This window comes from Thamnophis sirtalis, unplaced genomic scaffold, assembly GCF_051295495.1.
Source record: "Thamnophis sirtalis isolate CommonGarterSnake01/CBP01778 unplaced genomic scaffold, rThaSir2_p1.2 scaffold_5, whole genome shotgun sequence".
Taxonomy (NCBI): domain Eukaryota; kingdom Metazoa; phylum Chordata; class Lepidosauria; order Squamata; family Natricidae; genus Thamnophis; species Thamnophis sirtalis.
Window position 1 is genome coordinate 21,125,222 of NW_028261385.1, and position 27,892 is coordinate 21,153,113.

The 27,892-nt window shown below is 40.3% G+C and overlaps 1 protein-coding gene and 1 long non-coding RNA gene across 2 annotated transcripts in view; one reads left to right on the forward strand and one right to left on the reverse strand.

Moving 5' to 3' along the window:
• The window catches only part of RANBP3L (RAN binding protein 3 like), a 59,785-nt gene extending 32,973 nt beyond the window's left edge, over nt 1-26,812 (reverse strand). The window contains 1 exon segment of the mRNA XM_087715418.1: nt 26,500-26,812. Coding sequence (XP_087571544.1) covers nt 26,500-26,728 — 229 coding nt within the window. The 5' untranslated portion in view covers nt 26,729-26,812.
• Nucleotides 24,880-26,921, forward strand: LOC148045300 (uncharacterized). The gene is made up of 3 exons (XR_015696650.1): nt 24,880-24,991; nt 25,810-25,890; nt 26,806-26,921. It is a non-coding gene; the product is annotated as an uncharacterized LOC148045300 (long non-coding RNA).
• The last annotated feature ends 971 nt before the right edge of the window (nt 26,922-27,892 follow it).

Sequence of the window (27,892 nt, forward strand, 5' to 3'; positions counted from 1 at the left end):
TACATATTTAATTTTTCTCCTCCTTTTTAGTAGAAAAAAAAGTGGTATAACAGAAAAGTATACATATATAGTTATTGTGCTTTTAACACCCCCCCCCCCAACCTAATTTTGGTCGAGCTGTAGACCTGGTTACATTTCCCAGCTATTCTCATCATTATCTTTATATAGTTGTACATCCTTTCATGCCCCCAATTTGTGATTCTGTCGTTTTATTACAATAGTTTCCCCTTGTAGGTATATTTCATGTTCCCTCTCCATTTTTCTATACCTTGGATTAGATTGCCCTTAATTATCTCTAGATGACAATCTTTGCTGTTCAGTGTTCATTACACTTCCCTTAATATATTATATAAAGTAACATGCGGTAAACATCTCACCTTGTTCATCATCTTAAAGATTCTATATATGTCCATGTTTCATAGATTTTGACCCATGCTTAGTTGTCCTTCTATTGTCATATTCATGCAATTCGCAACTCAGTTTAATTTTCATGTCAGATAGGTAAATCACAAACTTCTGCTTTACAAGCTCCCCATATCAGTTTCATATTTATCCATATTCCATATATTTTAACTTTTATTTAGTTATCTTTCCATTATCTTGTTCAACCAGTTAGCGACTCCATTTTATTATCATATTTAGGAATAAAGCCCTTATCTTAACTTTATATTGTCCCATATAATAGTTTCTAATTATCTGTTTTTTTCCTGATGAGTCTTTTGTCCCACTTCTCTGTTCCTATCTTCTCCCTTTTCTTTATTTTGACAGATCCACTCGCTTCAAATTTCCCCAGGTGACCAAAAGAATAATTTATATTCCTCTTTTTGGGGGGATAACCTCCTGCTTCAATTTTCCTTATACCACTAACAGCCTCCAAGGTCGCTTTTGTCAGCTTTCTTTTCCCTTTTGTTGGGACACCTCCCCTTTTCACAATTTTCCCTACACCATTGCCAGGACCAAAGGAGTTTTTTTATCTGCTTTTTTATTTCCTTCCGCTTCTACCCTTTCAATGTCTTGCCCCCTTCTTCTTTGAGTTCTTCTATAGCTATCTGCTTCTCTAAATTCAAAATTCTAATTAGGCTTGATTTTACATACATATATACATATATACATATATACATATATACATATATACATATATACATATATACATATATACATATATACATATATACATACATACATACATACATACATATATACATATATACATACATACATACACACATACACACATACACACATACACACATACACACATACACACATACACATACACACACACACACACACACACACACACACACACACATATACATACGTATATATTTAGTGTCACAACCCCTGGTATGCCCAAATAGGAGGCATACTGCTTCCTTTCTCTGTCTATCGGCTCATCACAAGAGATCATCCAGACAGAAAGCCAATATTTTTACTGTTGCCTTTGTTACATTTGTGTTGTATTTGTGCTGATAAATAAATAAAGGGAGACTAGTAGAGATCTATTTCAAGCTATTTAGCTCTCGGGTATGGCTAGCTGATGAGAGCTAAATATATATATATAAAGTCACAACCCCTGGTATGCCCCAATTATGGGATGAAGCTAACTGCTTCCATTCTCTGTCAATTGGCTCGTCACAAGAGTCCATCATGACAGAAACCCAATATTTTTACTGTTGCCTTTGTTATATTTGTGTTTTATTTGTGCTGATAAATAAATAAAGGGAGACTAGTATAGATCTATTTCAAGCTATTTAGCTCTCATCAGCTTCGAATCCCAGTAAGGGTATGGCTAGCTGATGAGAGCTAAATAGCTTGAAATAGATCTATACTAGTCTCCCTTTATTTATTTATTTATTTATTTATTTATTAGCACAAATAAAACACACATACACACACACACACACACATATTCACATAGTTCTTCAAATTCCCAGTTTTCCATGATGTCCAGTTCCAAAGTTACTGTTAATTATACAATTATGCAGTTCTTATTTCAGAGTTCTGTTCCACCTTAAGTCTATCTGCTTCAATTGCTGTGGGGGAAAATGATGGTAGCCATCTTAGTCTTTTATTCTACTTTAATGTCCAGATCCAAAATTGCAGTTAGTTATATAAATCTTATTTCAAGATTCTGGGCCACCTTAAATTCAAACCGGAAGAGAACGTAGATTTATCTACGTCAATTGCTGTGGAAAAAAACAATGGGGGCCATCTTAATCTTTTGTTCTTCCTTGATATCCAGTTCCAAGATTGCAGTTATTGTACAAATCTTATTTCAAAATTCTGGTCCACCTTAAGTTTAATTAATCTCCCTACTTTGAAACCGGAAGAGAAGCTAATGCCACCTTGATCCTCCGCAGCAAGAAAAAAGACGAGAGAGGAGAAGAGAAAAAAAATCCTTCGTAATTCCCAGGTCTGATACTTATTCTTTGCTTCAATCACTGCTCAAAATAAATCATTTATAATAAGTTTGTAATCAGCCAAAAGTTTTTCTCTGCCTCTGTTTTTCCAAATTCTGATTTATGGCAGTTGGTTAATTAAAACTTCCCACACAGTCGAGGTTAGGTTGTCCGTTATCAGTAAGACGACGTGCTTTTTTTTTCTTGGGTATATTAGGTGGAAGGAATTCAAACAAAGTAAAAGTATTGGCTTCTGTTTAAGATCCATCCATTTTGAAACTGGTGGAGAAGCTAACGCTATCTTAATCCTCTGCAGCAAGGGGAAAAAAAGAAGAGAGGAGAAGAGGAAAAAAAACTTCATAATTCCCAGGTCTAATATTTATTCTTTGTTTCAATCACTGCTCAAAATAAATCACTTATAATAAGTTTGTAATCAGCCAAAAGTTTTTCTCTGCCTCTGCTTTTCCAAATTCAGTCAAGATTAAGTTGTCCATTATCAGTAAGAGGATGTGCTTTTTTTTCTTGGTTATATTAGCTGGAAGGAATTCAAACAGTTTCTGTTTAAGATCCAAAGCCAATTTTAGAGTTTATAATTGGGTGGGTTTGTCACTTCTCTGCTTTCTATTCTTCTGTTCAAAAGTGTTTCAAAGAATGAATTTCGGGGAGGGGGGGATGGTGTTACAACCCTCCACCTTCCTTTGTATGGGGAAAAAAAAGTCCCGATCTGACCATCAGTATTATTTATGCTCTCAAGATTTCTTTGCCTTTTCCAGATTTATTTTATAGTTGTGGTTAGATAAATTCTCTTACCAGGCCTATCATCTCTCCCGGTCTCCACCTGCTTCATTTGCTTGACAAAAAGGCAGCATCTTGTTAGCCATGATGACTGCTGCCCTGACGCCAATTCATCGGCAAATCTCTAATCCATGAGAGATCTGTTACTTCCCCCAGGGTCTGATGAGATGCTGCCCTTCTTCGCCCCCACCTCCAGTGGGGGTTCAGATTCAAAAGAATCTCAGAATTGGATTGTCAGACAGGGCTCATGTGAGACTCTTAAGAGACCACACCCCTCACATCTGTCCAGCTGGAGAACTTTCTGTCAACTCAATCTGGGTCCTCATTTTATCAACCTCAGAAGGATGGAAGGCTGAGTCAACCTTGAGGTGGTGAGGTCCGATCCCTTGGCAGTCAGCAGATATTAGCCTGCAATACTACACTCTATCCACTGAACCACTAAACTTATTGAGCATGTAGAATTTTCTAAATAATTCAGATGATGTGTACAAAAATGCATATGTGAGTCAGCTACAGACTTCTAATTTGGGAAAATATGAAAACAGAATTCCGCTATGCTTTAGAACCTGAGAATATAGTTACTGCTGCTCCTGGATTCAGATTGCAAGTGTGTTCCACAGACAGACTGTGATTAGATACAATCAATTTTTATTATTACATGTAGTTTCTATATGTCAGGAAGTATTGCTATCGCAGATTAGGCAAAATCTATCCAATTTGTCCAATATAATGTTTTTTTTTAAATTCATATCTTCCCTTTCCTCTAGTGCAGGAGTGTCAAACTAGAGGCTCCTGGGCCACACGCTGGCCACCCCACCTCCATGAAGGGAAAAACATTGTGATACATCACAAGATGACAACATGACGCCATGAGTTTGACACCCATACTCTAGTGCACGGGTGTCAAACTTGCAATGTTGTGGCATCATATGACCCATTGTGACTTTCCCCCCTTTGCTAAAGCAGAGGTGAGCATGGCCAGCGCGTGATGCGTCCGATCCACAGGCCACGACTTTGACACTCCTGCTCTAGTGAGTCATTGTCTTCTGCATTCCATTTTTCCACAAGACAACCCCATTGATTGAGTCAGGGGCATGCCCAAAGGCCCCTACCAAGATTTCATGGATGTGGGTTGACTGGTTTGGGTTCTCCCTGGTCTTAGTCCAACAGCTTCACCTCTATACCAGTAAAGACAGCTCCCTCTTTCAGTGGAGACTAAAATATCCCGTGAACCATTGACTGGTCCTCTTGAAATCAAAGGATTATTCTTTGATATTTACTAGAAGTAATGTTAGTGTGAAAATCCAATAAAAATATATGTGAAATCATACACTATTTTAAAAATGCTGTTTGCTTGTACACAGGGGTCAATTTATAACAACATAATAAAATATTTATCACAACTTATTAATAATTATAGCCCTGAAGTGCAGAAAAAATGAGTAGAATTCTATTCCTTCAGGGAGCTATTGAAAACTGAACTGCATATTTAAAGAAAAACAGATTAACATAGCTCATAAAGCTATAATTTGAGCCCAGTTTGAATCATCCCTCAAGCCTTGAATAACACATCTGAGTACACCTCAAGGAAAACATATGAACATATTAACTGATTCACCACACTTACATTTAAGATATTTATAGATAGTTTGGGCTGTCTATAAATAGTTTGGGCTATCTATAAACTAATAAGTTGGTACATTTATTAATGCTAGAATATCCTGAAACTGTTTCCAAGTTTAAAACTGGCACTTTACAGGATATCCTTTGTATGTGAACGCGCGTGTGTGTGTGTGTGTATAAAATGTTTGTGTGTATGTATGTATATATATATATGTGTGTGTGTGTGTGTGTGTGTATGCATGGATACATACATATGTACACATACACACCCCTTGCACATATGTGCTAATCATTCCTGACTCTAGGGGGCGGTGCTCATCTCCGTTTCAAAGCCGAAGAGCCAGCACTGTCTGAAGACATCTCTCTGGTCATGTGGCCCTCATGACTAAACACCGAAGGTGCACAGAACACTGTTACCTTCCCACCAAAAGTAGTCGCCTATTTTTCTACTTGCATTTTTGCATGCTTTCAAACTGCTAAGTTGACAGAAGCTGGGACAAGTAACGGCAGCTCACTCGGTTAGATGGCACTAGGGATTAGAACCACTGAACTGCCAACCCAGAGGTGGTATTTAGCAGGTTCTGACCAGTTCTGGAAATTTTCAATAATTCGGAGAACCAGTAAATACTACCTCTGACTGGCCCCGCCTTCATCTATTCTCTGCCTTCCGAGTCCCAGCTAATCGGAAGGAAATGGGGATTTTGCAGTAATCTTCCCCTGGAGTGGAGAGGGAATGGAGATTTTACAGTATCCTTCCCCTGCCACGCCCACCATGCCATGCCCACAAGCCACGCCCACAGTACCAGTTGTAAAATATTTTGAATCCCACCACTGTGCCAACCTTTCTGATTGACAAGCTTAGCATCTTAGCCATTGAGCTACTGTGTCTATATATCTGTATATCTCTCTATTTCTCTCTCTCTCTCTCTCTCCATCCATCCACCATCCATCCATCCATCCATCCATCCATCCATCCATCCATCCATCCATGAATGTACATACCTTCCAATACTTTAAAAAGATCATAATTACATATCATATACTATACAAATATTTCCACTTCTCATCCAAAGGTGGGTAAAAATGTATAAAACTGGTGGAATAATCCTAGGAAAAGAATTACATAAGGGAGGAAATTGTTGAGCGTTCTGTCATTGTATCAATCATAAGTATGACACTTTCCTAGATGATTACAGATGAAAGATAGCAATTTCTGAGGAAAAAACCACATCATTTCCCTCAAATGTTGTATCTGGAAGCATCTTTAGTATCAGAAGCTGCACGTTTTATCAATTTTCAACTCAATACAGGATCTCTGGAAGAGCACCTCTGGAATATAAAAATCCAATACTATTTCCAGGCCTCTAGTGAAGGAGAAACAGTCGCGCCATATTGGCAACCTGATCCCCTAGCTGACTATTCATGTAATCAGAGAATTTTTCCTGAACTGCAATTTGAATTTTCTTCCTTGTAATTTTAATCCCATGGTTCAAATCCTGCCCTCTTAGAGCAATAGAGATTAAGTGCATTCCTGCTTCTCAGGAACAGCCCTTCAGATATTTACATAACAGAATAACAGTTGGAAGGGACTGTGGAGGTCTTCTAGTCCAACCTCCTGCTCCTGCAGAAGGCCTGTACCAATGGCATTCCAGATGAGTGGCTGTCCAATCTCTTTTTAAAAGACTCCAGTGATGAAGCACCTACAGCTTCTGAAAGCGAGCTGTTTCACTGGTTAATTGTCCACGCTGTTAGGATGTTTCTCCTTAGTTCCAAGTTGCTTCTCTCCTTGATTAGTTTCCTTCCCTTGTTTCCGCTCTTGCCTTCTGGTGCTTTGGGAAATAGGTTGATATATCTCCATTTTACATCTCCGTTCAGTCACAGGGTTTTTTGCAAGCTAAATGTACTTAGATCCTTTAACTGTCTTTTACAGAGGATTTCTAGGACCCTTCCCCATTTTAGCAAACCTCATGCTAATTTGCTCCATTGCCTCTTTCGAACTGATTTATAAATGTAGTTACAAGGTTTAAACATTGGTTGCACGATTGAATATAATTTTTCTATTAGTCTAATTCTAATGCCATTCTAATTCTAATTATGTTTCAGCACAGTGAGGAAGATGAGTAGGGATGAGTAAGCTCTGTGCTGGCTTTTGAACAAGTCTAAATAGCAATGGGATAGAGTGGGTTAGTGATTATGATGTTGGGCTGGAATTAGAATAATGCAGGCTGAAATCCACACTCAGATAGAACATCTACCTGGATAGTTTGGTGCTTATTACCATGTTTTCCCCAAAATAAGACAGGGTCTTATTTTCTTTTGATTCCCTCATATGGCTTGGCCATAAGGCTTGACCTTATTTTCAGGGAGGTCTTATTATTTTTGAGGTGCAGGAGGGGCGAGCGTGGTCACCTCATGGCTGCTGCTGTGTCGCAATATTTTTGGGAGGGTTTATTTTCAGGGGAGGGCTTATTTTAGCACATGCACTCAAAAGCCTGATTGGGCTTATTATCTGGGGACTGTCAGCACTCCTTCATTGGATAATCAGGAAAGAAAACCACAAGACTCCATTGATAGAAATCAAGTGTACTTTTACTAATTATAAATGAACAGAAGCGTAGCAAAGCGAAGACTGATTATTTAGGCGCGAAAGCAAATGATATATAGAATAACCCATTCCCCACCCCTTGGCATCCCAGTCACAGTCCAATCATAATTCTTCCAAGTGTCAGGTGCGAGATAACTTCGAAAGGCATCACCAAGATGGAATGTCAGTGCCGTTGGCCTTGGCGGGAAACCTCCTCCGCATGCTCAGTAAGACAGGCAGCAGAAACTCCAGAATCTTCCTCCAGCACAATTAGTAGTCCCCTCCCAAATACCATGCCCCCCCTCCCCGTTTCAATGGCAGCCGAAGCAGCAGCAAAGCAGAGGCTGACAGGGACGTTTTATTTTGAGGGAAATAGGGTATGTCTCAGCCTAACTTCCCTTGCAGAATCATTGTTGTGGGAATAAAAGTGGAGAAGAAGAATGATCTTGAGCCTATGAAAAAAAGGATAGGAGGAGGAAGGAGGCAAGAGAAAATATTTTGAAAAACAATACCCCCAACTCAGTGTGATCAGATATTGATAAATCACTGTGTACCAAAGCTTCAAGGCCACTGAAAGTTGGCAAGAGTCAAGCATTTTTCTATACCAAAATTAGAAGCAATTTTTTTTTTAAATAGCTGAAGCTCTGAGTTGGGAGGAACTGAGGCTGTGTCTGTGATTGGTTGAATTCTGAATGGCAGTGAACATGAGGGGACATCACTGTGTTATATTAAAGAACAACAGACTGATTCAGATTCACAGATTCACAGAGTTGGAAGGGACCTTGCAGGTCATCTAGTCCAACCTCCTGCCCAAGCAGGAGACCTACATCTGCCTCTACCTAGGATCGAACTCACAATCTCCTGATTGAGAGGCAAGAGTTCCACCTATTCCTTTGGTCAAAGTGGTTAGGAGTTGTTGTTCAATAAATCTGGACCAACCCATTGACTAAATGGGTCTATACTGAAACAAATGGGCAGTAGCTCACTAGGCTAATTGCCTCGTCAAGTGATGCTCAAATTTTGCACTGCCTATACAACTCCCTAAAAATAAACAAACAAACAAGCACACACACACACACACACACATACATACAAATTATTGTTGTTGTCATTAAAGTTGGCCATGAAATAAATGTGCCACTTTTAATAAATAAATACTGTATTTTTCGGAGTATAAGACACACTGGAGTATAAGACAACCAAGGTTTTGAAGAGGCATTTTTTTAAAAAAAGTAGGTAGGTAGATAGAGGGATAGAGAAGGAGAGAGAAAGAAATACAGTAAGTAGGTCGGGAGAGAGAGAGAGTACGTAAGTAGGTAGGTAGGTAGTGGGATAGACATAGAGAAAAATACAGTAGGTAGGAAGGGAGAGAGAGAGAGAGTAGGTAGGTAGGTAGGTAGGTAGGTAATTAGGTAGGTAGGTAGGTAGGTAAGTAGGGGGATAGACAGAGAGAGAAATACAGTAGGTAGGTAGGGAGAGAGAGAGAGTAGGTAGGTAGGTAGGTAGGTAGGTAGGTAGGTAGATAGAGGGATAGACAGAGAGAGTAATACAGTAGGTAGGTAGGGAGAGAGAGAGTAGATAGGTAGGGAGGGAGGGAGAGGGAGAGAGAAATGCAGTAGGTAGGTAGGGAGAGAGAGAGAGTAGGTAGGTAGGTAGATAGAGGGATAGAGAAAGAGAGAAATACAGTAGGTACAGGTAGGGAGCAAGAGAGAGAGAGTAGGTAGGTAGATGTCTCCAGTGTATTTATCCATGTGCTGGAGAAGGAAATCAACCTACAGCACCTAAGACTTGTTTCTACTGGCACAGCACTTGATAAATCTAATTCTCATCAATCACTCTAACTAAAGAACTTTCCGAAAGGAAAAAAAAAAACTTTTTGCACTCTGCAAACCTCCCAAAAACGGCCTGTTTTTTGCAAAAACGGGCCCATTTTTTCAAATGAAAGGCATGAATAGCCCTGGGAGGGGCTTGCAGAGTGCTCCTGGAAGGGGGCGGGGCAAAAGTGGGCAAAAAACAGCCTGTTTTTCGTGAAAACAGTCCCGATTTTTATCAAAAAAATTGCATGCATAGACTTATGGAGGCTTATAGAGTGCTGTTGGAGGGCAAAAACTGCCCATTTTTTGCTCATTTCTGCCCTCCCCAGCCCCCCAGGAGCTCTCTGAAAGCCTTCGTAAGACTATGCATAGCTATTTTTGGTAGGGCTTTGGGAAGCAAAAAATATGCTGTATTCAATGTATAAGACGCACCCAGATTTTCAGCCTCTTTTTTGAGGAAAAAATGTGCGTCTTATACTCGGAAAATAAGTACATGTTAATCTCCATATCAGAGAAATCCTCAAATTTTGCTGCATAGTTTGTACAGATAAAATCAGAATGTTAGATGGGGGTTCCCCCATTTCCTATGCAAATCTGATTGGGTTTTTAAAAATTGTGACCTCCCAAATTATTTGCAACTCCTCCAAATTGCTTGCAACATCCCATCATTTGAGAACCTTCAGGACGAACAAAGGCTCCCATTAAAAGTGGATCAATATTTCCATAATACTTTTGATATAGATATGGGTAGCCAGAATTCCATCCATCTTTTATCATGTAGGGAGATTCCAGATACCATGAGGAAAAAATCATAAGAAAATCACCTGCATCAGAGAAATGTGCATAACATGTTCCTCCCTTTTACTAAGCAATGCATGGGAACATGTCTTTCCTACAAATATCCATTTTTTTCAACAATTTCCTCTCCCGTCAGCCTCCTTTCTCATTTTGAAGCCTAGGTGAAGGGGGAAAAATTACTAGACCAGGAAGAATTTGGAAAGAGTATCACCACTGGTGATGAAATTGTTTATTTCAGTTCCCATGGATTCCTGTCATTCCAAGTGTACGTACTGCCCCTCTGCATCAGTTTGAAAAGCAAAAATATTTAAAATAGTTTTTTACATACTTTCTTGCACATTTTTCCTTATCCGTATAACTTGGCTACAGACATGTCTTTTGGACAGCGGTGTCAGTGGTGGGTTCTCACCAGTTTAGACCAGTTCAGCTGAACTGGTAGTGGTTTGGCGGCCTGGGTCACAGCGACCCAGGCCTGCCACACCCCTGAACCAGTTCTCCGGGTGATACTGTAGGCACCACCATCTTGTTTTTTGCTTCTCTCCATGCGCAGAGCAATTTTTATTGCACTGTGTGTGCGCACGCAACGCAGCCGTCAGCAAACCAGCAGTAGTGACTGCCAGAACCCACCCCTGAGTGGTGTTCCCTTAATGTAATATGTCACAATATTCTCAGTTAGATATCAATGATTGGGCACTTTCTCAACAGGAAAGATGAGTTTGGGACAAAATTAATTCAGAAGTACAAAACAAGAAATGCCTTAATGTGTGTGAACAGCAAGTGTTTCGCCTTTTAGCAGCACTATTAGAAAAATAGGGACGTCAGAAATTCTATTCTATTTCATTCCACTCCATTCCACTCCACTCCACTCCACTCCACTCCACTCCACTCCACTCTTATTCTATTCTATTCTATTCTATTCTATTCTATTCTATTCTATTCTATTCCATTCCATTTCATTCCATTCTTATTCTATTCTTATTCTATTCTTATTCTATTCTTATTCTATTCTTATTCTATTCTTATTCTATTCTTATTCTATTCTATTCTATTCTATTCTATTCTATTCTATTCCATTCCACTCTACTCCACTCCACTCTACTCTTCAGAACTAGAGCATATAGTTCTACATTAGCTCCAAAAGTTTTTTTTATGGAAAGGTCCTTTTCTGGCACTCAAGCACCCATTCATAGGGAACAAATGGTTCTGTACACTTTAAATTCAAGGAACAACTATTCTGACCGGTAGAACAGCTTACAATGGTTTTCTGTAAGCTTGCCTTATATTGTTGGCATGCAAATGTAAAGAATTGGTGAGATTGTTCATAAATTCAGTTTCATAATTCAAGTTCATTTCTAATTATTAGTGAGCATTGCATTCCTCCAGTCCTTCTCTGATTCGTATTTAAATAACCCAGCTCTTCCCTTGCATTATTTCTACCCACCGCATTGGCAACTACTGGCATGAGATGGATTGATGAGGCAGCTGTGCCTCTCTTTCTGCCTCTCATTTCCTGCTAGCGCTTCCGTAAGAAGTTGGGAAAGAAGGAGTGAGAAGTTTGAAGAGTTATTGATCTGTGGTGGTATAGTGGTTAGAATGCTGTACTGCAGGCTACTTCTGCTGACTGCCGTTTGGCAGTTCAATTCTGACCAGCTCAAGGTTGACTCAGCCTTCCATCCTTCCGAGATCAGTAAAATAAGGACTCAGATAGTTGAGGGGCAATATGCTGACATAAACTGCTTGGAGAGGGCTGTAAAGCACTGTGAAGTGGTATATAAGTCTAAAAGTTATAGTTTTTGCTATTCCTGAGGCAGAAGAAGAAACTCCAAAGGCTGAGCTTCGGAGCCATTGGCAATTGGCATAGTAAAACCCCACAGTACTTCTTATTTTAGGGAGAAGCAGTTCAGCTTCTTCAGAGTGAATTGAACTCAAGCCTGAGGAAGCTTATTCTTTACTGTAGAAAACATGATCCACGCCTTGGAGTCTAGAAAAGCATTTTATTTCAGGGGGAAAAATGCAAGGAGAGAAATATAGACAACATTAAGGGCTCTTCCAGACAGGCTGCACTTCCAGCAAAGGTTTGACCTATTTCATTCATTCACTGGTTCGTTTATTTGTTCCTTCATTCATTATTTTTATAAATAATTTAAGATAGCAAATAAATCTAATACTCCTTCCTCTTTGCTTTTCTGCTGAGGGAAAGTGCCAGACCCAAGGTCACCTAGTTGGCTTTCATGGTTAAGGTGGGACTAGAATAAGGTGACCAGATTTTAACATTGGTAAAGAGAGACACCATTGACGGGGGGGGGTGTTCTTGATTAAATTTTTTTTAAAAAATTGGGACTTTTTAAAAATGCCGCGGGACACGGGACAAATTGTGAAATATTGTGACTGTCCCGCCAAAAGCGGGACGTCTGGTCACCTTAGACTAGAATTCACAGTCCCCTGGCTTCTAGCTGGATGCCTTAACCACTAGGCCATGCTGGCTATGCCCTCTGTTCAGAAGCTGTGACTGGATCCCTGTTCCAATCATAACTTCTCTTCTTAGGAAGAAATTCTGTTTCAAGCAACAATGCAGAATGACAAGCACTTAATAATGGTAAAAAGCACAGGCGGACAATAATGAATACTAAACAATTGTTTGTGCTCAGCTACTCAGCTACAAGGTAGGCAATTGCTGATTGGCTGCTTATTCTTTGTAAGCTCTATTGCGCTTGCAAATATTTAAAAAATGCTTGTGCATTTCTGAACATTTTGAAATTTATGAGCATGAAAAGTAGACTGGAACAATCCCAACTGTGTTTTAAAACATATTCAGAAGAATTCAGTGATAGAAAAACCGATAATCTTGAAATAACCTTAATGCAAGAGATGTAAGAAGGAAAGCAGACTAATCGGGGATGGGTAGATGCATGCAGAAGTGAGCCATGTCCTTCTAGGGTTATAAGCTTGTTGATGATGTTCATTAAAATAAAGGTAGCACTCGGTGGCCTCTACAAATGAGCTCATTCTCACATTATGTCAGTCTTACAAAGTATTCCAGACAAGAAACATACCCAGAAGTCTTAGCTTTTAATTTATTATAAGGTTACATTACTTTAAGAGGATGTTGCAAGTTTGAAAGTACATTTCTCCTTCATCCAAGAAATTAGGGAGGTTCCATTCTGAGTCACTTAACAGAGCTTCATTGCTTCTGTGGGCTCAGCTGCCTCTTATCTCACCGTTGTTTGGTCATTCCCACGTATCATTACCCATGGACTATTCTTATAGATCCAGCCCAAACTTATCGTGTGGCTATTCTGTCACAATAGGGGTGAAAAAATAAGGAAGTTCCAAAGAAAGACCACATTGTTCGAAGCTTTTGAAGCAGCAGTATCTGCAAGTTTCATCTAAAAGCACCAACTGGCAACATCATGGATGGAGAGAAAAGTAAAAATTTACATTTAGGCAAGAAAAAGCAAAGACACAAGTATAGAATAGGTGGTACCTGGCTCAATAGTAGTAACTGTGAGAGGGGTCTTGGAATCCTAGTGGACGATCACTTGAATATGAGCCTTCAGGGTGCAGTAGCTGCCAAAATAGCCAATGCAGTCCTCGGTTGCATTAATAGAAGGATATAATTAAGATAATATGAAGTATTAATACTACTTTATAATGCCTTGGTAAGACCACAGTTGGAATATTGCATCCAGTTTTGGTTGCCACGATGTGAAAAAAATGTTGAGACTCTAGAAAGAGTGCAGAGAGGAGCAACAAAGAGGATTAGGAGACTGGAAGCTACATGAAGAACGGTTGCAGGAACTGGGTATGTCTAGTTTAATGAAAAGAAGGACTAGGGGAGACATGATAGTAGTGTTCCAATATCTCAGGTGTTGCCACAAGGAAGAGGGGGGGAGAGGTGTCAACCTATTCTGCAAAGCACCTGAAGGCAGGACATGAAGTAATGGATGGAAACTAATTAAGGATAGAAGCAGCCTAGAACTAAGAATACATTTCCTGATAATTAGAACAATTAATCAATGGAACAACTTGCCTCCAGAAGTTGTGGGTGCTCCAACACTGGAGGTTTTTAAGAAGAGATTTGTCTGAAATGGTATAGGGTTTCCTGCTTGGGCAGGGGGTTGGACTAGAGGACCTCCAAGGTCCCTTCCAACTCTGTTATTCTGTTGTTCTGATGGCATCCTGCAGGTTTTTTTTTGGGGGGGGGAGGATGCATGGAGAAGCATAGGCTGCGCAAGGCACCGAGACAGAGGAAGGGTGGAATAACCTGGCACAGCAGCTTCCCCTCTCCCCCCTACCTGCCTGCCTTCTTCAGAAACTACAGCAGATTACATGCTCTGGCCAGCTGGTGTGGCAGGAACTAGTTACAACTAGGTTGCGCTGGTCTGAGGCAGCTCAGTCCCTGTGGTGACTCAGAGGCTGCTGGACAAGTCACTACTGAAGCCTGCCAAGTATGCTCCTTTCTAGCTGGCAGAACAGGAGTAATCCAGCCCTTTCTGGCAAGAGAAGACCGGGCAATAAATTTGCCTGCCAGCTTCATAAATAATGACTACAGACCGAGCCTCTCCATTTTCCTCCTCACTTTTTAGGTATGTACAGAGCACTCTGGGACTACAGCAGAAACCAATTTGTCCTTTTCTGTTATGCATAATTGAAGCGGGGCACAATTTAAATTTTTCTCCCTTCTCCCACATTTATTTCCCTGATTGCAGTTCTCTCTGCCCCAAAGAGGCCCATCAAGCAAGTTTCTTTTAGCTATTTTAACAAAGTTAAACACTGGCATATTTTTTTTTAGCTTTATAAGGATGTGTTGAATGTTTGAATGTTTATTTCATTTGTATGCTGCCCTTTTCCCCCGAAGGGGGACTCAGGGCGGCTCACAACTCAAACCAGGGAAAGGGGATACAGACAAATTAACAACAACACAAAACAATACATAATTTAAAAACACCCAACAATCATACCATTCGAGATAGGGGCAACGGATATGGCTACGTAGGTTTTCTTGCACGGAACAATTGCCCCATTGAGTCTGGCTAAAGACAAACTGTCTTTTGCAGTCACGACATAAGCCTAAGATTGAAAACCAGGCTTGTCAGATGTTACATCTTTTCCATCCTGCTCTACGGAGTGGAGAGTTGGTCTCTGACGGAAAACCACCTGAAGAAACTAGGAGCATTTGAAATGTGGCTTTACGGATGGCTATTACGTATAAGCTGGGTTGACAAAATCAGAAATGGGGAGGTGATAAGCCACCTGGGGAAGCCAAGGGAAATCATCAAAGCCATTAAAAAGCAAAAGTTAGAATATTTTGGACATGTGATGCGACACCCAGAAAAATACGGCATCCTTCACTTAAGCCTCCAAGGAAAGATTGAAGGCAAACGAAATCCAGGCAGAAGAAGAATGTCATGGCTTCAAAATCTAAGGGACTGGTTTGGACAAAACTCGGCAGCTCTTTTTCATGCAGCGGTTGGCAAAAATAGGATTGCCAACATGATTGCCAACCATGGTAGCATTCAGCAGGTTCTGACAAGCTCTGGAGAACCGGTAGCGGAATTTTTGAGTAGTTTGGGAACTGGTAAATACCACCTCTGACTGGCTCCGCCCCCTCTATTCTCTCCCAGCTGATTGGGAGAGAATGGGGATTTTGCAGTATCCTTCCCCTGCCACACCCACCAAGCCATGCCACACCCTCCAAGCCACACCCATAGAACCAGTAGTAAAAAAAAATTGAATCCCACCACTGTCGCCAACGTCTGATGATGGACGTGGCATAAGAAGAAAAAGAAGAAAGACAAACAAGCTGCCATTTGTTGCTGGAATGAGAAAGGATCAATGTTTGCTTCACTGGGGGGGGGGGAATAATCCCTGGTCCATTGACACAAATGGAAGAAAAATGATACATTGGAATAGTTTGGAATTAGAATAGCTTGGACGCTAGTTATGCACTTCTGGGAAGAAATTAGAGACAAGTTCTCAGGTTGGAGTCGTCCCTGTTGACTCAGAAGGGGAAACCGATAATCTTATCATTTTTGCAGTCAAGGTTCTCCTCCAAGAGATCTTAAGGCTGTAGCCTTAGCATATTTTGGAAATAAATACTTTAAATAACTTAAGTTTGGAACGAAAATGAAATAAATTGTAATTTAAATCATTTTGAAACCTGTCTTGAAATATTCATGAAACATAGCAATAGCAATAGCAATAGCAGTTAGACTTATATACCGCTTCATAGGGCTTTCAGCCCTCTCTAAGCGGTTTACAGAGTCAGCATATTGCCCCCAACAACAATCCGGGTCCTCATTTTACCCACCTCGGAAGGATGGAAGGCTGAGTCAACCCTGAGCCGGTGAGATTTGAACAGCTGAACTGCAGAACTCCAGTCAGCTGAAGTAACCTGCAGTGCTGCATTTAACCATTGCGCCACCTCGGCTTCTTACAACTTTGGGTGCATTTCCCCCCCCAAAAAAATAAATAAATTAAATGGACTTACTAATAAATGGGTGTCTGATATAGGCTGGCAACAGACTGACTCATCCTTCCAGAGAGAAAATTGTAATCTGTATACAGTAGATAAGGCCAACTTGCAACAGGAAACATCCAGTTGGTTTGGTTCAAATTTTACTGGCAAATGACTAGATTTTCACTTTCTGAATGTTGCATATACAGTAGTAGTATGGTAATATTTGCAATTTCTAAATTTTGCAATGAGAATGTATTTTTTTTTAAAAATAGGGGAATGTACAAACAAAAATCTATTACATATGTGAAAAAATGTGTCAGTGTCTGTGTGTGTGTGTGTATCTCAAATAGATTAAACTTTCTTTACAGTCTTAATAAATAAATATTGAAAGAAAATGAAATAAACCATAACAGAAATCGGGGGAAAAACTGATTCAACCATCCCTATTCTAAATCTGAAATGTTTCTATGTGTCAACTACAATTTCTTGTTCATTGATACTGTTGGGACTACAGCCATCTGAATTCCATATTCAATGTATTGACTTATCAGTCCACAGAAATCTTCTGTAAGTTCTCCAATAACTTTTACAGTATCTATAATGGTTTTCTATGCCACCAGTGCCCTATTTGTCAATAGTTTATGAAATTGGAGATGTTTAGCTTGATCCCCTGACACCAATATTATTGCCAAGAAGCACTGTGCCAAGAAGCCACAGAGCTAAAAACAGGACTTGCCTAACCCTGTTGAAACTGGAACAATGTGTTTCAAAGAAACATCACACACTAAAGATGGTGTTGTTTCTCATTGAAGTGTGACTATGCTGTTGATTGCATCATCTATGTTCATTTAAAGAATATTGTGTTAAATCAGAACTTGGGGAACTCAAGAAGGATATGTAAAAAAGGAGATTGTGTGTGTGTGTGTGTGTGTGTGTGTGTGTGTGTGTGTGTGTGGTCTTGTATTCAGGTCCTTTCCCATGTAAGATTGAGATTGTCTTGGCAACGTTTCAGCGAGGTCCCACTCACCATCTTCAGGCTGGTGTTTTCGGCTTCGTGCTTATGTGAGTAAGGCATGGTCAGAGCTGTTGTCTTTCTATAAATCTTGGGGGGGGGGAGTGCTGGCTTTGTTGCTGTAAGTGGGTTGATTGGCTGTGTAGTTGCATCCTGATTGGTAGATGGAGTTGATGTTTGTAGATTGGTCGGCTGTTTCGTATCATCCTGTGTGGCTGAGGTGCTGGCTGTGTGTCCATTGTTCTTTTGTGTTGTAATGACCTGGGTGGTGGGTGGGGTTTGTTTGTTGACGAGAGTTGGTTTCCAGATGTCTGGTAGGCAAGAGGTATCATCATGTTTATTCATGTTGTTTTTTATGTTTTTTTATTGAGTATTTATATGCCGCCCTTTTCCCTGAGGGGACTCAGGGCGGCTCACAACAATCAGGGGAAGGGAGTGCAAGACAAGACTTAAAAAGAAAAAGAATCGTGAATAAAAGAAAATTATCCATAAAACACAACATTCACTCAACATTCGGGCGGGGTGAGAGTAATCCTATCCCCAGGCCTGACGGGATAGCCAGATCTTGAGGGCTGTGCGGAAGGCCTGGACTGTGGCGAGGGTACGGATCTCCACGGGGAGGTTGTTCCATAATGTCGGAGCTGCAACTGAGAAGGCTCTCCTCCGCGTAGTCGCCAGTCGGCACTGACTGGCGGATGGAATACGGAGGAGGCCTACTCTGTGCGATCTGATGGGACGCAGGGAGGTAATTGGCAGAAGGCGGTCTCTCAAATAGTCAGATCCACTACCATGGAGCGCTTTATAGGTGGTAAGTAAGACCTTGAAGTGCACCCGACGATCAACAGGTAGCCAGCGCAGCTCACGGAGGATTGGTGTTATATGGGCGAACCGTGGTGCGCCCATGATCACTCGCGCGGCCGCGTTCTGAACTAGCTGAAGTCGCCGGATGCTCTTCAAGGGCAGCCCCATGTAGAGCACATTGCAGTATTCCAGCCTAGAGATCACAAGGGCTGGAATGTTGTGGGGGTGTTTCTCTATTTTGATGGCTTCCATAATTATTCTCTTGTTGAAGTGTTCTATTTTGGAGATTAATTTGGTTCCTTCAAAATCAATTTCACGTCCTGTTGCTTTAAGGTGCTGGAAAAGGGAGGAATTTTTTTTCTTTTTTTCAACAGGGCAGATTTTTCATGGTATTTCATAGACTCCTTGGTTTTCTAGCTGGATATTGTCTTTGGGGTTTCTTAAGATGTTGGCTATTGTTTGGCCAGTGCTGAAGGCTGTCTTGATATTGTGCTTGTGGAGAATTTTGCTGCTTTTATCTGTGGTGCCTTTGATATAAGGGAGGAGGGTGATGCCATTGTCCTGTTCTGTGTCTCGGTTCTTGAGGGGTGTCTCCCTTTGGATTAGGTTGGTAATTGTTTTTCTTTGGAATCTGTTGGAGATTAATACGTTTGTGAGAGTGTGTAATTCAGTTTTCAGGTAGTCTTTGTCGGCTAGGCTTTTGGTTCTGGAGATGAGGGTCTTGGCTACAGAGTTCATCTGTGCAGGGTGGTGATGGGATTGTGCATTTAAATAATGGGTTGGTGTGTGTTTTTTTCCAGGAGATGGTGTGTCCTAGGGACCCATTGGGTTTTTTGTAATTAGGACATCCAGGAAGGGAAGTTGGTTGTTTGCCTTTATTTCCATAGTGAATTGTATTTTGGGGTGTAGGCTGTTGAGATGTGTGAAGAAGTTGTCCAGTTTTTCTTTCCCGTGTGGCCAAATCACTAAAGTGTGATCAACATATCTAAGCCAGAGTTTGGGTTAGTGTTCAGATTTATCTAAGGCATTAGTTTCAAAATGTTCCATGTATAAGTTTGCAATGATGGGTGAGAGGGGTGATCCCATGGGTGCTCCTTCTATCTGTTTGTATCTTTGTCCATTATGGATGAAGTATGTGTTGGTTAGGCAGTGGTTGGTCAGGTCCAGGATGTGTTTAGGGGGGTTGTGTTTGTTCTGGATTGCTGTCAAGGCTTCTTTTATAGGCACTTGGGTGAAGAGGGATATGACATCGAAGCTGGGTAGGTCGCTGGCTTGCAGGTTTTGTTTCTTTATTGTTTCTATGAAGTGGAGTGAGTTTTGTACATGTGAGGTGATGGATTCTGTGTAGGGTTGAAGTTGTTTGGCAAGGAATTTGGAAGGAATCTGTAGAGGTGAGCCTATGGAACTGACTATGGGTCTGACTGGTGTTCCTTCTTTGTGTATCTTGGGGAGGCCATAGAGCTTGGGGCATCTGGATGATTTCTCTCTGGGGATGATTCTTTGCTGGATCTCTTCACTCATGGGAGAGGCTTTTATTTTAGATTTGGTGGTTTTTTTCCAGGTAGGTGGTGGGATCTGTGTTTAGAGGTTTGTAAGCGGGGTCTTGGAGTAGGTTGGATAGTTTGGCTTGGTAGTCAGACGTGTTCATCACCACTGTGGTGTTGCCTTTGTCTGCTGGGAGAATGATTATGTTGTTGTCTTTCCTCAAGTTGGTGAGTGCTTTTTGTTCTTCTTTCTGTAAGCTGCTTCTGGGTGGATTGCCAAAGCAGAGGACGTTGGTGACTTCAAGTCTGATTTTATTGGCTTCATCTGATTTTGGTGAGGGTAGCTTCAACTCTGCATATGATGTTTTCAGTGGGGATGCATTTAGGGGCGACTGAAAAGTTGAAGACCTGAATACAACAAGACCAGTGTGTGTGTGTGTGTGTATGTGTGTGTGTGTGTTCTAAAAAGAGAAGATGCTTTATGGCCACATTTTGGCAACCTGGTGCCCTCACAGAATCGCCATTGTAGTAATTTGTCTGAAATGGTATAGGACAGTGATGGCGAACCTATAGCATGCGTACCACAGGTGGCACATGGAGCCATTTGTCAGGGCACGCAAGACGCTGAGTTCACCCTTTTTAAAGCCATTTTTCACCCTCCCCAGGCTCCAGAGGCTTTATGGGAGCCTGGGGAGGGCGAAAAGAGCCTCCCCCGCTCCCCCCCCCAGAGGCCCTCTGGAGGCTTCACGAGCTTCCCTGAAGCCTCCGGAGCGCAAAAAACCAGCCCTACGGACAAATCGGAAGTTCGGGGGTGGACTTCCAGTTTGCTCGGAGGGTCGTTTTGACTGCTCCGAAGGCTTCAGGGAAGCCTCCTGAAGGTTCCTGAAGCCTTCGGAGCACTTAAAATGACCCTCCGAACAAACCGGAAGTGATTTCCTGTTTGCTCGGAGCGTCATTTTAACTGCTCCTGAGGCTTCAGGGAAGCCTCCTGAAGGTCCTTGAAGCCTCTGGAGGGCTTCCGGGGGGGGGGGGGAGGCTGTTTTCACCCTCCACAGGTTCCTATAAAGCCTCTGGAGCCTGGGGGGTGAAAAAAGCATGCAAAAAAAATGGGGGTCGTGCCTGTAGTGCGCGCATGTGCACTGGGGGGGTTGCGCATTGTATTATGGGTGCAGCATGCCTGTACATGACCCCCCCTGCGCTCCCCCCACTTATGGCACGCGAGCCAAAAAAGGTTCGCCATCTAGGATGGCGATATAGGATCTCCTGCTTGATCAGGAGGTTGGACTAGAAGACCTCCAACTCTGTAATTCCATATTCTGTTACAATGCTACTGGTGCCAGCCTTTAGCAAATATGGAAGACTGGGAAGTGCAAAAATTCTATAGTCATCCCAATGACACCAAGCAGAATTTCAAGAACGTATTAAAATATGGTACAGATTAAGACAAACGTTGTGCAGGAGACTAGGGGAAAGCATCGTAATGAAGTGTTCAACAATTTGGACTGATTTCAGATTGTTTCAGTTATGCCAGTTATGAAAGGGAGATCATATTTTAAATTTTTTTCAGACAGTTGGATTTGTTTTGGTTTTAAAATTTATTTTAGGTGGTGCACTGCAATTTTTGCATGCTTCTTGACTCAACATACCAAGGATCGTGTTTCTAATTTTAGCCAACTGTGCCTCTAAAATCCAGTTAAGCAATTTGAGGGATGTCCACTGTCTGCAACAACTAAATTTCATGGACTCCATAATAATGTTCAAAAGATTCTAATTCCTCAGTGTGTGAAAAAATTAGAATGATATGGCAAATAGCAGTTAGATAGCAATAGCAGTTAGACTTATATACCGCTTCATAGGGCTTTCAGCCCTCTCTAAGCGGTTTACAGAGTCAGCATATTGCCCCCAACAACAATCCGGGTCCTCATTTTACCCACCTCGGAAGGATGGAAGGCTGAGTCAACCCTGAGCCGGTGAGATTTGAACAGCCGAACTGCAGAACTGCTGTCAGCTGAAGTAGCCTGCAGTGCTGCATTTAACTACTGCGCCACCTCGGCTCTTAAATGACTTAAAATGGTACTGTAATATTCTTAGCAAAGTTTCTTTCTCTTGTTCCATTTTTAAAAAAATACGAAATCCTCTCTTTGGTTTAAAAATGTCACCTGAAGCAGCATCATATAAGTAAATATATATAAAGTAAATATATATAGCTGATAAAGGAAGAGATCCTGTGGCTTAGTGGCTAATATAACTGCCTGATATGTAATACAGCCCAGGTTCGATTCCCACTAAGGGTATGGCTAGCTGACGAGAGCTAAATAGCTTGAAATAGGTCTATACTAGTCTCCCCTTATTTATTTATCAGCACAAATGCAATGTATGTATGTACAGGGCGGGGCATAACCTTTTCCTAGGGGTCACAGCAACACTTGTAATAACAACACAAATAATTCATACACCATTCGAAAGCCCATCAAAAACTGAGTTTATTGACACGATTTAATAGTCAGTATGACCACCATTAGCCCTTCGAACAGCATTCAAACGAGGTGGATAAGAACACAACAAATCTTCAAACAGTTCCGTTCTATTTTCCAGATTTTTCAACACAGTTTCCAAATTCATTCTCAAAGTTTCAACCGAAACAAATTTAACATTTAATAGCTCATTCAATTCAGTTTTTTATGGGCTTTAAAATGAGGTGTCGCAGAAGTTGTAAACTGCTGTCGATCTTGCTGTGACCCCCTAGGAAAAGGTTATGCCCCGCCCTGTATGTATGTATGTATGTATGTGTGTGTGTGTGTGTGTGTGTGTGTGTGTGTGTGTATATATATATATATATATATATATATATATATATATATATATATATATATATATATATATATATATATATATATATATATATATATATATATATATATATATATAAATTTTACAACCCCTGGTAAGCCCCAATTATGGGAGGAAGCTAACTCCCTTTATTTATTTATCAGCACAAATAAAAAAACATTATATATATATATATATATATATATATAACAAGTTGTGGCTGATGAATCAGTTGTTAGTGGTGAAGGCCCATCAGAGGTGAGTCCCTACCAGTTCACACCAGTTCACACCAGTTCAGTAGAACTGGTTCGTCAAATCTACCGAACCGGTTAGAAGAGGTTCCACCAGTGGACCCAGAAAGCAGGCCACACCTACAGAAGAGGTTCCAAAAATTTTTAAAACCCACCACTGAGGCCCATGTTCTAAATCTCTGAAGTTTTGAAGTCCTTTGAAAAGCTCAGTGTAAGAGCTACAGTATGTAATCCCTGAGTTTGAAAGGAGTACTTCTATCTGTCCTGAAGGACATCTTCCAAACTGAGTTTGAAGCATTCCGCGGACCTCCCCAGAATCAAAACTGCACATTGCAACATATGGGAGATGTTGACATTAATCATTTGCTTCGGTCTTCTATGATTGCTTCTGAATGTCTTTTTTTTTTGCTTAGAAAGCAGCTCTTCCTACTTGAACTTATGGACATGGGCAAATTATTTAAGATGGTTAAATAATGAAAAATAATGTTAAACCTAATATCCTCCAACTCAGCGTAAAATCAGATGTTCAAAATCAGATTAAGATTAAGATTAAGAAAATCAGAGCCTACATTGTCCTCACCATAGGCTCAGTGGTCACCATTCACCAAACCTTTGGAGAAATCATCAAGAACCAAGCTACCATTCTCAAGGAAACTCACACAATTCCTAACTTCTTGTTGCAATAAATAGAAATTTATTTATTCATGGTATTTATTTTGTACAATGACAATAAAGACCATACTACTATTTCAGTGTGTTCATTTCAGCTCTGCTTCGCTCACAGAATCTACCAACATTGGCTTCTTTTAGCATCATGTTAAGTCAGGGTTTTTTCAAATATAGTTTGTTGAATAAGCCATATTGCCCTCTTTCATAGATACCGATGGTCTATAAGGGGTGGATTTGTATATCATTCTTTGTAAATATAATTTAAAAATACATTGAACCCACACTACGGGGTGAACCAGCAATAACTAGCTGCTCAACTTTGGGAAGAGGGTGGGGCTATTGTGATATATATTATTTATCACTATTCAGAGGTTTTAAAACTTTATTTTTGTCAGGTGTTGCTTAAAGGCATTTTGGAATAGAGCAGCATCTAAAACAGTAATAAATATACAACTCAATAAAACAAAATGACGTATTGTATGTTCAACATTTCTTCTGGTAAAATATGCTTTAGCACAAGTAGACATCTCCCATTTTTACATTCAAGGTTATAATGTTGCCACCCTTGTGCCACCCCCAACCTCCAATTAAATTACAAATTAAGTGAATCTGAATGCAGTCTACATTATTTTAGTAGAGCCCACTTTTAACCAAAAGTCCAGGAACCATTGATTTAAAGCTGAGCTTATACAAATCACAACTCTTTATATCTCATAAATAATCAGTCTGAGAATAACCACTTAAAGGACTGTGAAAACACTTATTGGATTACATACAACTACCCTAAGATTATTGGAGACTTGAATATTTAAATAAGATCTTCAATTAAAAGACCCCTGAGTGTTATGTTATATGATTGAATTCACAAAGGTGATTTGAGGAGGTTTGGATAACCCTCTGGTTGATTTAAATGGATTTGACTGATTATTTATGAGATATAAAGAATTGTGATGAGATATAAAGAATTGTGATTTGTATAAGCTACATTATTGAAGTGGTTAAATGATGCTGTGACTTGAATTAAATCTCCGGGATTTCAATGAATCCACTCTGAGTAACTCCATATCTGGAATTCACTTTATAAACATATACTCACAATATAAAACCTTACTATTTCCACCCAAAAAGAAAACCATCTTAAAACATAAGCAATAATGTTGTTTTTCTTTGATTTTCAATAATGCCACTAGATGGCACACTTCTAAGGTTAGATTTCTCAATATTTTTCAATATTTTACACTCATTATTGTTGTTTCCCGATGCCCTTTGGAGGTGTGTGTGTGTGTGTGTGTGTGTGTGTGTGTGTGAACAATCTTTAGGGAAATGGATTTATCAAAAACAGCTTGGTGCCTTACAGATGCTCAAGATTGCAATTCCAGTATGGAATGGAAGAGTCCAAATGGACAATGCTATTATCCGTTCAGATGGACGTACCAATAACTGATATTGAATTTCAGAACATCTGGAAGGTATTACGGAGGGGCACATGGAATATGTTGTCACTGTGTTCCTATTATTATATTTAGCATGGATACAAAAGCACTAGGGGGAGAGGTGTGTCAGCCTTTCCAAGTAAACCACACAGGAAATAATAAAACTAATTCTACTTTATTGTAAGGCTACATTAACAGAATTCTTCAAGTCTGAAAGTACAAAGTTTCCACCATCACTTTTAACTGATCCATTGGGGCAGATCAGTGGTGGGATTCAAATACTTTACCAACCAGTTCTCTGCCCTAATGACCAGCTGGGTAGGCGGGGTTCGGTGGTCATGTGATCATGTGGGCGTGGCCAAGTCAATGTCACTCAGGTCGATGGGCACTTCACTTTAGTTGTTACAATGGTAATAAGGGTTAACAGGAGAGGCAGTTTCTGTAAGTAGGGCAATAAAGATTAGGCTAGAAACAACACCAGAATGTTTCCTTCCTGCCTTCCTTACAGGATTAGCCCTGTAAAGTGGGAAAAAAACAAAAGATTTCTTCCAACAACCGGTTCTCCGAACTGCTTAGAAAGTTACCAACCGGTTCTCCCGAATAGGTGAGAACTGGCTGAATCCCACCACTGGGGCAGATCCTTTCTACTTCTGACTTTTAAGCTGTTGGGGGCTCCTGCTTCTCTTGTCTGAGTACCCAGCATCTCATTCCCCTTTTCTCCAATGTCATCCCACAGTCCATTACAGGAGAAACACGTGATGTAATTATGTTCATGACATCATCATGATTTGTGTTTGGAGAGTTTATTATGAATATTCCAGTGTAATTGCCTATACTTGCTATTTGATTTACAGATGAATTTCTTGACCAGGGATGGGACCAAATTTTACTCCAAGTGAATTTTTCATTGCAGAATTTATGACAAAATAGCCAAGGTAACAGAGGTTTCTCTATCCTAGCATCTTCCAGATAGTTACAGTCCATCTTCAATTATCCATAGGTCTTTTCCAAGACACTATCATCCAAACACTAGCAAGCAATGCCGCCTATCTTGGCAACTTGCATTTGCAATGTTCTATGTGTACATAAAATATGTTTATGACAAAATGTTCAACTGTCCTGCAGATTTTTGTCTTTTATTTCTCACAATTTCTGTAATTTGATCAGAAAGTATTTTTCCAAGGAAAACTGATCAACAAAAACAAGGTTGAAGACACATTTAGTTGGTTTTTTTCCCTTTCAAAGTAAAGAAGCATTCTATGATTTCAAAGAAATCCTAAGAACTCTACTGGTTTTAGTCTTTGGAATTATTTTTCTCCCAAAAGTATAACAGGGATTGTTAAAATGAACCCAGGAAGAAGCCTTAGGCCTTGGGAAAACTGAGACATAGATTTAATTTTAGGGACATTTAATCAGCCTGACATAGATTAAAAGTAGTAGTAAAATAACCCTGAATTCACCTGGGATTTTTTAAAAACGTTTGCTTTTAATAGCAATTAAAGCAACAAATTAATCACATTAATTTCAGGAAACAATGGATTTACCTTCATCTTTGTGTCTGTTGCAGCCAAAACTGTGGAACACATAGATGTCAGTTAAGGGGTTTCCAGTTTGGTCCATGGTCCACGTGGTTCTTCTTTTTTTGAAATGAAGCGTGTCCTTCATTTGATGTTCAAAGCTAATGGTCAAAGAAAAGGTACTTTTTGTGCACAAAACTCTTATATCTGAAAGCACATCATTTACTTTTACAGCAGTGGTTTGCTGGGTTCTCATAATCAAGATCCATAGAGCTGTCAAAACCTTCCACAGAATTCTGCAATATTAATATTGCTTTCTTTTTCTCCGTGCAGACGCTTCGCGAGCAACAGCAGCAGTTATGAAGTCACCCTGGCAAATGTATCTTTACTCCTGTTCGTATTTAGCTCTGTCACAATTATTTTGTTCCTGAAGCCCGAAGCAGTTTCTCCTGAATTGAAACTGCAGGAAACCCCACGTTCTAAGACCAGAAGGAAAAACCTGTAGGAGTGTCTGTGAAAGGAAGCTGCTTTCCTGACAGTTCACACTGGAGAGGAACTTAAGAGAGGCAGGACTCTGGGAGGGGATATGTAAAGTCATCCAGATTAACATAAAGAAGGAATGCAGCCAATGAATAATGTTTTGTTTTTCTTTCATGGGATTTATTAACAGGAATCTGAGATAGCGAAGTTTCATGTTCCCTACAGATGAGTTGGAAGCAAGATTTTTGTCTAGAAACAACTGTGCTTTTCTACTCCGAAACTTTTAGCAAATTTATGACAGCATCGGTTTCTCTAGTGTCTTCCTTGGACTTGCTGCAGCAAAACAATTTCTTAAATTGGAAAGGGATGATCTGAACAGTAATGTGCATTTATGTAACCGTAACTGTTGAGGGTTGAAGAATTAAGTTCTCATTAACAAAAAAAGTAACTCTTTAATTCTTGTGCTGTGATGCTATTGAGACTTTTTTATTCTCAAGGTGTAGGGAACAAACAAAATGTTAAAAAGTTATGATACTTATCTAGTTCCTTACCAAGCATATCTAAATTATATTAAAGCAACCAAAAATATCTTTACAATCCCAAAGGCATGTCACAACTTTTGAGCACCCCATATGTTTGCAAATTAAAATCTGAACAATTTGACATGCCCTGAGTGTGGATGAAGAAGAACAGGACAAGGCTCAACCTTATTAAAATCAAGCGGCTGAGGGTTTTAAGGTTTGATTTATTTTCTGCAATTAATCCTGCATGGAGTAGAAACCCCAGCCCACCACCCCATGGAGTTGGTATGCAGCCTGGGCTGCCCCCTAGACTTTCGTCTCCTGCTCATAGAGCAGGTGTTAGACATGGCTAGGAGATCCTTTACACAACTCCATCTTTGGCCAACTGGGCACATTCCTGGATTGGGAGGCCCTGCTTG